Source organism: Panthera leo, chromosome B3 (genome assembly GCF_018350215.1).
Source record: "Panthera leo isolate Ple1 chromosome B3, P.leo_Ple1_pat1.1, whole genome shotgun sequence".
Lineage (NCBI taxonomy): Eukaryota > Metazoa > Chordata > Mammalia > Carnivora > Felidae > Panthera > Panthera leo.
The window spans coordinates 37,821,496-37,836,149 of NC_056684.1; the positions used below are offsets into that span (position 1 = coordinate 37,821,496).

The window sequence follows — 14,654 nt, forward strand, 5'->3', positions numbered from 1 at the left end:
CTTTTCTGGAACACCCTCTCCCCTTTCCTCTGGCCAATACATTAGTATCCTAGAAACCCATTTTGGAGAGGCCAAGTGACTTGCCTGAGGTTCTTTCTTCTCTCTATACTCAAAGAGCTGGGCACATAGCCAGAGCTCAGGAAGCCACGGTTGAGTGTTGTTGAACACCATGGGGAATCAGAAGCATCTGTTGCTTACCGACACTGAGAGGGCATTAAGGCAGCTCATTTTCTTCTCTTTCCTGGGAACAAAGTTGGGCACTTTAAGGGTGCTCAAACTGCAGTCCAGATGGCCGTTGGTCAGGTATAAGGTGAGCTGAGTCAGGGCCAGCTGGTCACTGTATGAGAGGCTGAGGCCTGTTGCCCACACCTGATTAAAACAGGAGCCACAGAAGTGAAGGTGAGATCAGCGACCGGGAGAGAAAGCCCCAACCAACCCTAACCAGCCCAAACCATGTGGGACCCACCCAAACCAGTGTACATGTGACTGAATGGAGTAGATGCTTTTGCTTCTGTTTCTACTTCATTCAGCTGAAGGATGGGAGCCTTTGATCTGATTCTAACCAGAAGATTGAAGGTTCTTGTGAAAAGTTACAAAAATGGAAACACCTGGCCCAGATAATCTGCTGGAGATGCTGGGTTCCAAAAGGCTCATGGGGACTTTGACTCTCCTGCCTGTGGTTTGTCATATCCAGGAGGAGGAAGATGGCACTGGTCTTGGCCCAGCCAGTCCTCACCCTGTACGAGTTCCCCAGTCGTGCAATGTTTTCTGCTGAGAAAAATGAGACTGGACGGAAGCTTCAGAGGTTGGGGCCTGAAGAGGAGCAGATAGAGGGGGAACGAGGGAGTGAATAGGAGAAAAGGGCAAACTGCCCTGATTCCAGAAAAAGCGGTGCCAGGAAATCTCACTATGAAACTTGGGGGAAACTCATGGTTGGCCTGTATGTCTCAGCGTGACCGCCATTTACCACGAGTGTGGGAAAATCATTTCACCACCCCACAAAGCCCACAGTATCCTCAATCGGGAAATGAGAACTATAAGAACGCCCACCCTAGCTGAACAGCAGGGCTATTAGAAGAATATGATGATGCAATAAAAATTAAAATGCTTTGAAAAATAGACATATGTGAGCAATAAGTTATTGTAAGCCACTCGATAGCTAAGTCAGTCCGTTAATGCCTTTGATGGATATTTACTGGGCATTTACTATAAACCAGCAATGGCAGAAGTGAATCATGTGCTACCTCTCCCCTCTCCTGGGGTGAACCATCATCCTTAATTGCCTTTGTCATGCCCACGCTCACACTGAATCTGGGAGCTGTTCAATGCTCAAGGCTAGTGAAGGCAAGTGCAAGGCTATTGTGCTAGTTACTGGAGAGGCAAAGCTAAGATGCAAAGGTCCTTCCATCAAGGAGAAAGATACATATGTATTCAGTCATTTACAACACAATGTAATACGTGATATAACAAAGGGATGGAACAAAGTACTGCTGGGTTTGTCTAGTGAAGTCAGGGCTGCATCCTGGAGAAGGTGACATTTGAGCTTGGACAAACGACCCAAATATGACCGGCTCCCAGGTCTCAAGTACCTACAAAGTGCCAGGTGCTTCACAAACATCTCAGATCTTTATAAGAACCTAAAATATAACAGTCCCATGTCATAGATGAAGAAACAGAGGTTCAGAGAGAGTCCACATAGCCAGGAAATGGCCGAGCTGGGATTTGAATCCAGTTGTTCCTGGCTCCAAGACTACCCTTTTCCCAGTCCCTGCTGGCAGAAACGGCACTGCTCTTGGCCCAGCCATTCCTTAACCTGTACCAGTTTCCCAGTCACATTAAAAGCTAAAGTTGCAGAGGATGAAAACATGCCCTTGTTTACTATAATCCATGCCATGAAAATGTCTTGTGGAGAAAACATGAAGTATTGTATTTCTGTAGTACACTGTAATTAGCATTAACGCATTTTCACTGTAGGAAGTTGGAAACGAACACATTTTCATGAAGACTTGATTAAACAGTTTTTCCTCTTAGAAGGCCTCCATGTGCCCCACATACTAACTCTACGTGTTAAAATACATAATACATCTGCCCTAGAGTGGACTCTTCTCAAACAAATGTAGCAGCGAGTGACTTGAGTAAGCATTGAATGTAAATGGCATCATTATAAGGATATTAAGAGGTCAAGCTGTCAAGGCCCCTTGCTAAACTGAAGCTAATTTCAGGAGTCATATTTGCACAGTAATGCCCTTTTATAATAGCAAATAAATCACATTTTCAACAATTGTTAAAAACTAACTGCCAAGTATCTGCTGCAGTTGTAAATATCCTATTTGTCAACTTAAATATTTCCTGCTGTATGGCATAAAATGCAAATCAGATGGGGACAGCTACTTTTTCTTAATACGAGAAAGTGGATTTGCCGTTCCTGGATGTCAGGCACTTTTTCCCCAGAGTTTCTCTTTTGATGTTTTCGTGTCCTGGATTAAAGGGAAATGTATGTAACAAACATTATTAATATTCATGTTAATAATATCAATGTTTTGGTGATTTTTAAAGTTTTAATTCCCGTGTGGTTCACACACGATGTCGTATTAGTTTCAAGCAATATAGTGATCCAGCAATTCCATACATCACCCAGTGCTCATCATGACAAGCGCACTCCTAGTGATAAGGCTTTTAATGGGAAGGCAGCACAGTAGAGAACCAAGGAGTCAGCCTAAATCTGGCCCTTGCCAATAGTGTAAATTTGACCAAGCCATTTAAGCTCCCTCAATCTCGGTATTCTTGAGTGTGGAAGGAGCACATGATAACACCTATCACACAGGGCTTCGAAAACAAAATAAATGCACCTAAAATTGCCTTACAAATGATGAAAGTTCAATACAAATGTTATTTTTGATCACTAAGCAATTCCTTGAGGAGTAGGATCTTAGGAGACACATTTTCAGTCGCCTGTGTAGCTGTTAGATTGCCCCTTTTAACAGCTGTTTTTCCCACTCATAATCCTTGTGGTCAACCTCACAACAACTCAGTCCAGTAGGTGGTTAGATGTGGGCAAGGTTGGTATTACTCTCTCTCCATTTGACCAATGAGGATACTGAGATCAAAACGTGGCTTCGTGGTTTGCTTAAGATCATAGAGCACAGTCTAGGATTGTGTTCTTTCTAGAGCTGAAGTAGTTTTGCTTCCCCAGACTGCCCTAAACCCTTGGTTCACAAAAGAAATAGTAGAACAAATTTCGTTAAGCTTTTTCCTCAACAGCAGGCTTGCCGGAATTGCTCAGATAATTGTTCTGTTCTCCATCTGGTTTTTCCATTGAAGACACTGCCTGAGGCGTGCTTGTTTTGCGTATAGGGGTCCCGTCTCCCCCTCTAGACTGTCAGCCCTTTAGGGGAGGCTGCTGAGCCTTTGTCTTCCCACCTCGTCCTGTCCTGTGGATGGGGCGGGGCGGGCTTTGCAGCAGACACCTCAGCACCTCTGATGCCTTGCTGTGAACTCCACTCCAGCTTTCAGGAATCAGGATCTAGGTGGGCCTCTTGAAGCTGGTGTCCGATTCCAACATAGGAAACATTCATTGCGCATCTCCTCTAGGTCACCCTCTTGCGTTCACACATACCTCCTTTAATCCCATTCTTGATTTTGGATTTCATTGTTAACTTTAGAACCTAATCTCTCTCTGCCCTGGATACTCCCATCACAATTTAGAGGAGCAATGATGGCGGCCTGTACAAAGGCACTGTGAGTGGGGATGGAGAGAAGTGGATGGATTTTTAAATGTTAGGGAGTGGCTTTGACGTGACATGCGGGACTTGTAATGACTAGCTTGACAGGTTAATTGATTAGATATGAGGGTAAGGGAAAAATATCACTGAAGGCTAGTGTTGGAAAGACTCTTAAAAATCATCTAATACAGTTTACTTTATACATTGGAGTGAAGTCGTTTGCCCTAGGTTACAGAGCCAGGTATCAAAGGTGTGGGATGAGAGAACAAGGTGTCTTGGCTCCCAGTCATAAATCACTAGTTGACAATTGTTTGACTTACTGCTGATGTAAAAATCATTTTGTTAAAAATGACTAGAATCCTAGAGACATTTGCATCAAGACCTTACAAGGAATCCTTAACACGAAAATACTCATGTCAGCATTACTTGTAAGATTGAAAGATTGCAGCTGTCCAACATTTGGGTATTGGTAAAAAAGATTATAACATATCCAAATGATGGGATACTCTATGATATTATCACTAAAGATGATGATTGTGAACAACTTTTGATGGTGTAGGAAGGTATATGCTTGGGATTCTCTGTCATATATGCAAGAGGAGGAAGAGAAGGATATATGACTTCAGCTTTGCAAAAATAATATTATACATAGAAAAAACTAGATGAGGATATAACAAAATGTTGACAGTGAGTGGTTAATATTAGCAGCATATTAGCAGGAAGCGACATTATATATAGACTTTCATGTATATTCTAGATTGTACTATTTGTGGTTATTGAGCACTTAAAATGTGGCTGCTTCAAATTGAGATGTGTTATAAATGTAAAATACATACCAGACTTTGAAGACTGACAAGGAGGTAAAAAAATACTGTGAAATATCTCATTGCTAATATTTTATACTGATTATACATTGAAATTATAATATTTTGGTTATGGTGGGTGAAGTAAAATACGTTATTAAGACCACGTTAAAAAAAAAAAGGGGCGCCTGGGTGGCTCAGTTGGTTAAGTGTCTGACTTCGGCTCAGATCATGATCTCATGGTTCGTGAGTTTGAGCCTTGCATCAGGCTCTGTGCTGACAGTTCAAAGCCTGGAGCCTGCTTTTGATTCTGTGTCTCCCTCCTTCTCAGCCCCTAGCCCCCACTTATGCTCTGTCTTTCTCTCTCTCTCAAAAATAAATAAACATTAAAAAAATTTTAAAAGACCACATTCATCTATTTTTTGTTACATTTTTATAAATTTTTTTAAATGTTTATTTTTGAGAGAGACAAAGAGATAGAACACAAGCAGGGAGGGGCAGAAACTGAGGGAAACACAGAATCTGAAGTAGGCTCCAGGCTCTGAGCTGTCAGTACAGAGCCCAACGCAGGGCTTGAACCATGAACTGTGAGATCATGACCTGAGCTGAAGTCGGATGCTTAACCAACTGAGCCACCCAGATGCTCCCTGTTTTTGTTTGTTACATTTTTAAACAAGGCTACTAGAAAATGAAAAATTACACATGTGGGTATATTCTCTATCATATTGGTTGCAAAAAAGCCCGTTGCAACTTCAGCAAGAGACAGGGCCAGCAGGGCTATGGTGGGGGAGTACTGCAGAGGCCCCAGCTCTCTGCCGCTCTGACCAGCACTGCACTGGATGCAATCCTTGCTGTAGCTCCATCAGGAGACCTGGGGAAAAGTGGGGAGAACACGGGGCAGGAGGCAATCCAGAAACTGTAAGAACCTCATCGACCTTTAAACAGGCATGTGACAAGCAGAAGGCAGGGTCAGGTAGAGGCAAGCTTGCCCAGAATTATCCTATTCCCAGGTTCTGCATCCTATTTGGGCCACAAGCCTTGGGATGAAAAGGTCATAACATGCTCCAATGTGGAAGGTGTGGGAGAGGGGCCCAGTATTGAACCCTTTTTTTCTTAGGTGTTCCAGGCAGGTGAAGGCTGCGCTCACCCCCACCGTGTTGGCTCTTTCCCATGACAGGCATAGTGGATGGGAGGCAGAGCCTACAGATACGGGCACATGTACCCAGGCCCACATTATGTGACTGTCTCCACTTGTAAATAAAGTTTTATAGCAAAGAGGTTGGTCTTGCCAACCTTCTCTTATGGGCGTCCAGTCTTATGGGACCAACAGACTGATTTATAGATCAAACAACATTTGTGGAAGAATCATAGAATTTCAGAGCTTGAGGGGATTCACAGATGTTTTGCACATTCCTGTCTAGGTTTTCTGTTCCTTTTCTTTATCATCTTCCTCTTTTATTGTAAGGAGAAGAACCTGATATCCAGATAGGCTACGTGACTTGCTTTGGTACCAGCATCTGACAGATATCCCTGATCTTTGGCAAGTGGCCTCTCTGGGCCACACTTTCCCCAACTAATCACTGGGGAGGATAGTCCTGAAGGACCTTCCCTCACAGATGCATCTATGAGGCTGAGAGAATTGTGACAATTGCTCACTCTGTAGGCAGATTCTCCAGCTAATGCAAGTGGGAGATGAAGCACTGAGAATTCACCTACCACAGAGACGGTAACAGGCCTTTAAAGCAGAGTGTGGCCCCAGCTTACCCTCCTCAGCAGCCTGCTTTGGTTGAGGGATGCATTCACCACCTCCCTGTCCATTTTCGTGTCTTTCTTCATAGTCTCATTGTGACAGGAAATCCACCACTGAGTGAGAAAAAACCCTCTGTCAAACCCACAGGTCCCCATAGCTATAGCTAAGCTGTAGAGGCCAGGCCACCAGCCCAGCCCCTCTGCTTGCTGGGCAACACAGGCATGGGGAGGCCAAGGTTCCCTCTGTCCTTACTGTACAAAGTAATATGCCAAGGCCTCATTTCCTACTCACAACTTTGGAGACCAAACTCAACTGGAGTGACATGATCTAACTTATAACTTTAAAGGGTTACTCTGGTTGTAGTGGGGAGAAGGGACCATGAGGGGTCAAGGATGGAAACAGGGAGGCTGGTTAGGAGGCTATTGCAATAAAATGGGTGAGAGATGGTGGTAGCTGGGTCGGCATGGTAACAACAGAGGGTGGGAGAAGTGGTCATATTATAGATACCTTTTAAAACTGCATCCTAAAGGACTTTATTGATGGGCTGGATGCAGGGTGTGCAAGAAAGAGGAGTCAAGGATATCTTCAAGACTTTTGCCCTGAAAAAATGGAAGGATGGAATTACTATGTGCTGAGGGGGGCAGATTGCTAGAGGAATAGTTTAAAGGGTAAAATCACAATTTTAGATTTGGCTGTGATGAGTTTGAGATGTTTTTGTTGAATGATGTTCTGGAGAATGGAGTGAGATCTCAGATACCTTTTCTCCCTTCTCAGCAGGAGGATACGTTTGGCCGGGTGTAGGGATAGAGCAGAATTGGCCCCTGCTAGGGAGGCACCTTTTTCTCTGTTGTCACTTTTGGGCCTTGGTCTCAAGGCCCTCCTTGTCTGGGGAGATGCAAGACGTACAAACCTTGGTCTATATGACCAACAGGACATGAAGCCTTCCCTAGGGGCCATGCTTTTCACCATATTTAGGCCAAGATGAAATAAGGTTGAGACGGATAGAGGCAGCTTGGTAGGGAAAGAAGAGAGTGCAGCTTCAGGGTAGTGGAGACTGGAGGGGCCTATGCATGGAGGGAGGCACGTAGCTTCACTGGAATGGCAGGAGCACAGGACCAGAGTTACAGGAACTCACTGGGAGTCTTTTCTTGCCCTTTGCTATCTGTGTGATCTTAACTTTCTTCTTTCTGGGCCTCTGCTTCCTTGTATGTTAACACAGACCTGTCTGTAATGGCCTCTATCTCTGAGGGGTATTGTGAGGATTCAGTGACTACAAGGAAACTGTATGGGACTATTTTTGTGGAGTTTGGCAGACACAAATCTGTTTGGACCCTGACTTCTTCCCTGTAGCCCTGGCAGGAGCAGAGTCAGGGGTAGGCATAAGAACTCACTTGCTTGGCTCTTGACTGAAGTATTTTTCCCTGCTTCTCAGAGATGAGGACCACTTTTACCTCTTCTCAGATGCTGTTAAAACAGGCTCCAGGGGTGCCTGGGTGCTCAATCGGTTGGGAATCCGACTCTTAGTTTTGGCTCGAGTCAGGATCTCATGGTGTGGGGGCTCCATGCTGGCAGTGTGGAGCCTGCTTGGGACTCTCTTTCTGTCTCTTTCTCTCTGCTCTTCTCCCACTCTCTGTATCTCTCAAATAAATAACTAAACTAAAAAACAAAACAAGACCCAGGCTCTAGAATCCTGGGTATCAAACAGAGTACTGTCTTAGGTGGCTACTATGTGATATCTTTTCCCATGTTGATTATCAGCAGAAGTGCTGAGCTCCCCATGGTGGTAAACAAAATACATGATACTTAATTTTAAAGAAGTTTTTACAAGGCACTGTAAGAATTTTCAGTTAGCAAAATATTAATATGATTATGATATTTGGTAAGAATTGTTTGTATTACATTTTAAAAAATCAATAGAAAGGCAGAGGGGACTGCAGCGTCTTGGCATGTTGCCACCTAGTGGCAGCTTCTGGGATGGCCCAGTCTCTTGGAGAGGCTAAGGAGAACTACTGTTGCCCGTCTATGGGGCAGTTGCCCTGCGCCCTGATCAACAAATGAGACCCTTAGTATTTCTCGGAAGCCTCCCCCTCTGTCCCTATTAATTCTATTTATCCTTCGATTTATATTACAGCTTCACAAGGCTGTCTCTGAGCAACTACAGCATCCATTTTCAGTACTGCCTCATGTTGGGCCTGTGGAGTCTGTGGGGTCAGAGACAGCAGAAAATCTGGGTCCTGCCACTTAGGACCCAGAGCCCAGTAATCCACCATGCCTAGGGCCTCCATGATTTTCAAAGGCCTTCAAAATATTTGGATTCTGGGGGGGAAAATGTTACTGGATTCCAAATATAAAACAAAAACTACAAAGTAATCAATGTTTTTAAAATACTGACCAAATTTGACGTGCTAGTTAAATGCAACACAACTCATACAGTTATATCTAAATCCTATTCTATGAAAGTACATTTAAATACATTTAATATGATGTAGGGTGATAGGCTCTCTGAAACCAAAATACTCAGGGCCCAGAGAGGTTTTAAACAATTCTGTCTCACAGACCTAATATGTCTTCCATCATTCCCCTGTCCCCATTTTATGGATGAGACTCTGGGAGGTGAACAGACTCACTCAGGTCCCTTGGTTAGGGGAAGAGCTGGGATCAAAGCTCACATTTCCTGAGTCCTGGTCCAGCTCTTTCTGTGACACCTAGTCACCAGCATTAATAGTCCAGTTGCTTTGTAGTGCTAGAAGCTTCTCTGTGACTTCAGAAGTTCTTTCAGGGTGTGCAGGAACTATATTCATAATTAATTTGCGGATCCAAAATGGAAAATATTGAAATTTAAACCTAACATCATCAGCAGCTCTATTGATGTTTTTCACTTTTGTTAAAAAAATTACAAAAATTTTAATATACTCTTGCCTTTTCTGCCTCCTTTTCCAAGTTACTTCCATTACTTGTATATATTTATGATCCTCCCTCTATTACTTTCAAGACTGATGGCCTAACTAATATTATTTGTATTAAGGTACAGAATTACATACTCATTTCTTTTTTCTTTTTAAGTATTTCCTTTTTGTATCATGAATTTTTAGAAGGCCATTTTCTTATTTTGACATTAGGCACTAGACTAAAATAAACACAAAAACCCAATTTTTATAACCTATTACGGGTTTCTAGGACTAGTAATTGTATATGCTTCTTCCATGGCCATTCAATATAATAATCTCATACTGTAGATAGTTATTCTCCTTCTGTAATTTTCACGCTATAAATGTCAGGGCTGGTGAATGATTTGCTTAGTTGAGAAGTATTCCTTTAAAGTTACTACAAATAATCTCCAAAAGGCTTTTGTGTGAATTTTCAAAGCAGAAAGCTCCTGTTCTGTGGCTGTCACTGGGGAGGATCCCTGTGCCCAGTCGTTGTGGACACCGAAGACTTGTGTACAGTGAGATCTGGATGAGTACATGGCACTGGTCCCATCAGTGCAGTGAGTTGGCAGCAGAGATTTGCCTTTCCTTCCCACTTTCCTTGACATCTGCAGGAAATCAGATTTTTTTTTTAATAAAGAACAACCTCAGTTGCAAAATATGTAGGCAAGAAACACAGGCAGTCCAAACTATGGAGTTGGTCTAGTCAAGTCCCCCTCCAACTCTAGGCTTCAGGCTGCAAGAGGGAAAGAGGCCTGGTCAGGAGCAGAGTTCAGATCAGAGCTCAGAGCTCTTGATTTCCAGTCCAAGGCAAGTTTGTTTACATTTGGGAAATTCCTAGAGAGCAGTCTGAGACCAAGAGCAGGAACTTGTCTTATCCATATCTGCATCTTGCATAATACTAGCACAGCACTTTCGATGTAAGTATGCACAATAAATCTTGTTGGATTACTCAAGAATCAATAACACAAGGAAAAATAACACAAGGGAAAAAATCTTCCCTATAAAACACAGACAGTAGAGAAAACACTTCAAACCTACAAGGATGGCTGAAACAAAAGAGACAGTAACAAGTGTTGGCAAAGATATGGAGAAATTGCTAGCCCTTGCTAGAAATTCATTGCTAGCAAGATTGTAAAATGGCACGGCCATGTTAAAAAACAGTTTGTCAGTTTCTCAAAAAGGTAAACTTACAGTTACCAAGTGATGCATCCATTCTACTCCTGGGTATATAACCAGGAAAAATGAAAACAGTATTCACACAAAAACTTGCACATGAATGTTCACAGCACATTATTCATACTAGTCAAAAAGTGGAAGCAACCCAAATGTCCATCAGCTGGTGAACAGATAAACAAAATGTGGTATGTCCATACAGTGGGATATTATTTAGCCATTAAAAGGAATGAAGCCCTGATATCTGCTATGACATGGATGAACCTTGAAAACATTATGTCAAGTGAAAGAAGTCCTTTATGACAAAGGACTACCTATTGTATGATCCAATTATATGAAATGTCCAGAACAGGGAAATCCATAGAGGCAGAAAATGGTTTCCAGTGGCTGGGGAAAAGAGGGCATGGGAAATGGTTTTTAATGGGTTCAGGATGTCTTCTTAGGGTAAGGGAAATGGTCTAAAATTAGATTATGGTCATGGTTGTATAACTCTGTGGATATACTTAAAAACCATTGCACTGTACACTTTAAAAAGGGTGAATTTTATGGGAAGTGATATCTCAATAAAGCTAATGCACACACAGAACCTGTTCTCTGGGAGACCGATTTTTGGAGGGACGCCTACACAATTCGCATGGCTACTTGTTTGAGTCTAGTTGAGCGTGTAAGTAGTGACTGAATGAGGAAGCCTGTGATAAGCCACCTTCCAAACTGCCCTCTGAATTTACCCTACGTATTCCTCAAGTCTGTACCTTAACAAGTTTTCCATATGTGAGTGAAAAATATCTGCCACATACACTAAAGCAAAAGAGTACCCAGCAAGGGTTGATACCTTGGCTTAATACGCAGTCATGGACTAGAAGGGATGATATATTAGCATATGTCAAAAAGATTCAATTAGCTCTGGGGTCACAATGTCACTTTTTAAAAATGCAGTGCACCTCTGTCTACATCCCACCACAGGCCTTCATTTTGTATCAGCTCGTGGACGAAGTGGGGCTGGTCATGGTTAAATCTAGAAGAGAGGCAGGTCTAATTTAAGCAAGTGGGCACATAACACAGGAAAGCTGTGTCCTACACGTGTCCGCTTCCCTTCTTCCCTTCTGTCGCTCATTTCAGGGCCCTCCCAGCACCTCAGCCTGCCTTTGGAGGCTTGGGGCTCCACAGGGGTACTTCCTCATCCCCATCAAGTTAATCTAATAATCCAAAACATTCTGACTCATTTGGTGACAGTAGAGGGCTGAGTGCCAGGTACCGTGTTTGTCATAATGGAACCTTTTGGATTTGACCATCTTGTGAGCTGATTCTGAATTCCGTGATTTTGCCTTTGTTGTCTATAGACTCTGGTGTGAAGGGTTCAGCAGTGCATCAAGCTAATATGCCACCTTTTTTTGATGGCAGCAATGTTTAGAAAGCTGCCATTTGACCGAGTGGAGGACAGACTTTAGGAGGCAGACTTGGGGAAGTGAAAAAGAAGGGAAATTAATGTATGTTTAAGGTCTGTCATGCAAAATGCACTTTGGTATTTTCTGTGTCATCCTCACAACAACTTTGTGAGGCAAATGCTAACATTCCCAATTTATAAAAATGGAAGTCAGGGGCACCTGGGTGGCTCAGTCGGTTAAGCACCCAATTCTTGGTGTCGGCTCAGGCTGTGATCTCACGGTTCCTGAGTTGGATCCCCGTGTTGGGCTATGTGCTAAGATTCTCTGTCTCCCTCTCTCTCTGCCCCTCCCCTGCTCATGCTTTTTCTCTGTTTCACTTTTTTTTTTTTTTTATAAGTGGAAGTGAAGGCTCACAGGACCTAGAAACGTGCCAAGTTCCACAGCTAAGCTGCGGAGGTGGGATTACAGTCTAGCTTTGCTATACTTTGAAGTCCAGGCTTTCTCTCCTGTCCTTGATCTTGGAAATTCTCTCCGCCTAGGAGGGAAACAAATGTTTGGATGTGAGAGGGCACCGTGATGCCAGCAGTCACACCCACTTACTAGGTGGTTCTGAGTCCGGAGGAAGGCCTGTGATGTACTGTGGGACTTTGGGCAAGCCACTTAACACCTTTCTACCTCATGGCCCCCGTTATTTGTCTATAAAGCACTTTGAGAGCCTATAATAAAGGAGCCTTATAAAGACAAAGAGATATTGTCTTCCCATGTAGGCAGAACACCAAGATTCCTGCTCATGATCAATGAAAGTCCTGTGGCACTTTCCAGAAATGTATGGGTGGAGCTTTAGGGCCTTGGGAAAAATTCCAGTTGAGTAGCTGCTGACTGAAAATCACCCTGTGGTTTCACCTAAGTGTTCCTCAGTCCTAGCTTACCGGTCAGGGCTTTGCTGCTACATTAGGCCTCTGTTCCACTGAGCTTCACCCCAGAGACTGCTTTAACTGACGCCCTCTGACACCATTCATCCCTAGGTTCAATTTCTAGCAAATGAAAGAAACAGCATTAAGGGAGGTATTTCCCTCCTTTCCTCCCTCCTTCTCACCATCTCTTCTTCTAAAATTCAATGCGTGGTTTCCTAATATACAGCTTATGCTTAGCAGCCTGCACCAGAAGGCTCATAAGTCATGGCAGATAAGTGTGAATTCTTAGTTTTGCCCCTACTAATAGAAGCATTTTATACAGTCTTCAAGCAATTTGTAGAAAATAATTGTGGAATTAGTTCTCTTCATATTTCCTTTGTCAACAAGTGAGTAAAAAAATACAAAATATATACATGGGTGTTTTCCCCCTCAAATCTGAGATTGCATATACTTTGGTATCTCATAAATCTTTACCATGAATAGAAGTTTTAAAGGTATTCGTTTGAAAAGTACCTTCTTTGTATTGATGTCCTGTCATCCTGCACCCGTCTGTTTTTATGTAGGACACTCAGTTGCTGCCCAGTGGGGCTCAAAAGCCTGCTCTTCTAGGTCAGGGAATTGCTGTAGGAGAACACAGTTGTCCTCCTTGGTGGTAACTGCCATTTCCATATTCTTCTTGTAGCCATATGTGGCGCTTCTCTAGAATTCCTTTGTATTCCCTGCCTATGCTCTCCCTATGGGGGCTGAATCTTGGTATTTTATTTGGACTTGCATTTTGTATGGGTTCCTAACTTAGGCTGATCGAGTTTCAGTGGGTTGGTTTGGTATCATTTACATATTAAGACATTTGTGGAGAGACATCAAAAAAAGGTTAAAAAACCAGACACAAATAAGTAGGTACTCTCGTGTGGGCTAGTAATGTGACCTGATAGGGGGAGACGCACTTCGCCAAGAAGCGAAGCCATTTCATTTATTGATTCATAAGAGCTTGGAACGATGGGCAACACAATGAATCTTATGTTTAAGAAAGCAAAATATATGTTTAAAGGAATATACATATTGTTAAAACAGTTCTATTTATGCAAAAGATTCATGTAACTTTATAAAGGTTTTCAGGGATTTTAAAGGATTTTAAGTGCTGTGTTAGACTGTACTGGTAACAGATGTTCGACGGCGTGTTTAAGTTTTTGTTTTACTGAAAAAGCAATGGATTACTTGATATTTTCCTTTTAAAAAAATCACACCAAAGCCACCACATTGTAAGTATAGCTCAAATTCATTATTTCTAAGAAACATAAATGATTTAAAATAACATAAGGGCTTCTAAAAATAAATATCACTATAGTGGGGCTAGAAGATTTTGTTTGCTAAATATTCCCTTCAAAATCCCAGTCTTTTGTGTCACGTCTTGTTCTTTTTCTATGAAGACAGATGGTGTCAGTAATTGCCTATATATTTAATTAAGTTAAAAAGCTACATAGTAAGGTTTTGGCAAAAAGTAGGAAATTTTGTGCTATGAGCAAAGAAAGCAAAAGGAAGCAGAAACTGGTAGCATGAGACACTACTCGTCACCAAATACACATTTTGATATCCATATGTGTTGGACTGTGAGATTGCATTTCATCAATCTGATGGAAAGAACAAAAGCATTTACCCTGAAAGTTGAAGCTCATAATAGATGGCAGTTCTTTTACGTTTTGACCAGCTGGATTGGAATGACTCTACCTGTTGTCCATATCACCTTCAACTTTGGCCCAATACTTAGTGGTCATTCTAAACTCTCCTGACATTCAGGTTTTTGCCTGGGACTTCTCACCTAGCAGGCTAATCATTGTGAAATTATTATGGGGGGAAAAGCAGTAGCTACTTGTAGAAAGTGGTTTGGGAAACTGACTTAACCATTCTCGTGGTGTCTGTTTTCAAATGTTCCCATCCCGTTAATCCACCTTCTGGCTTAATGGCAATATGGCGCTCCCA

General features: G+C 42.5%; 1 protein-coding gene across 8 annotated transcripts in view; it reads right to left on the reverse strand.

Moving 5' to 3' along the window:
* The window catches only part of IQCH (IQ motif containing H), a 210,637-nt gene that overhangs the window by 25,711 nt on the left and 170,272 nt on the right, over positions 1-14,654 (reverse strand). For 7 of the 8 annotated variants that reach the window (XR_006203496.1, XM_042941622.1, XM_042941625.1 and 4 more), the window contains one exon: positions 199-369. Coding sequence is in view for 7 of the 8 variants with exons in the window: in XM_042941622.1 (XP_042797556.1) it covers positions 199-369 (171 nt within the window). In the remaining variant the exon portion in view is untranslated. Of the gene's footprint in view, positions 1-198; positions 370-6,737; positions 6,875-14,654 lie in introns of those variants that run through there. The other variant, XM_042941627.1, reaches the window with a different exon arrangement.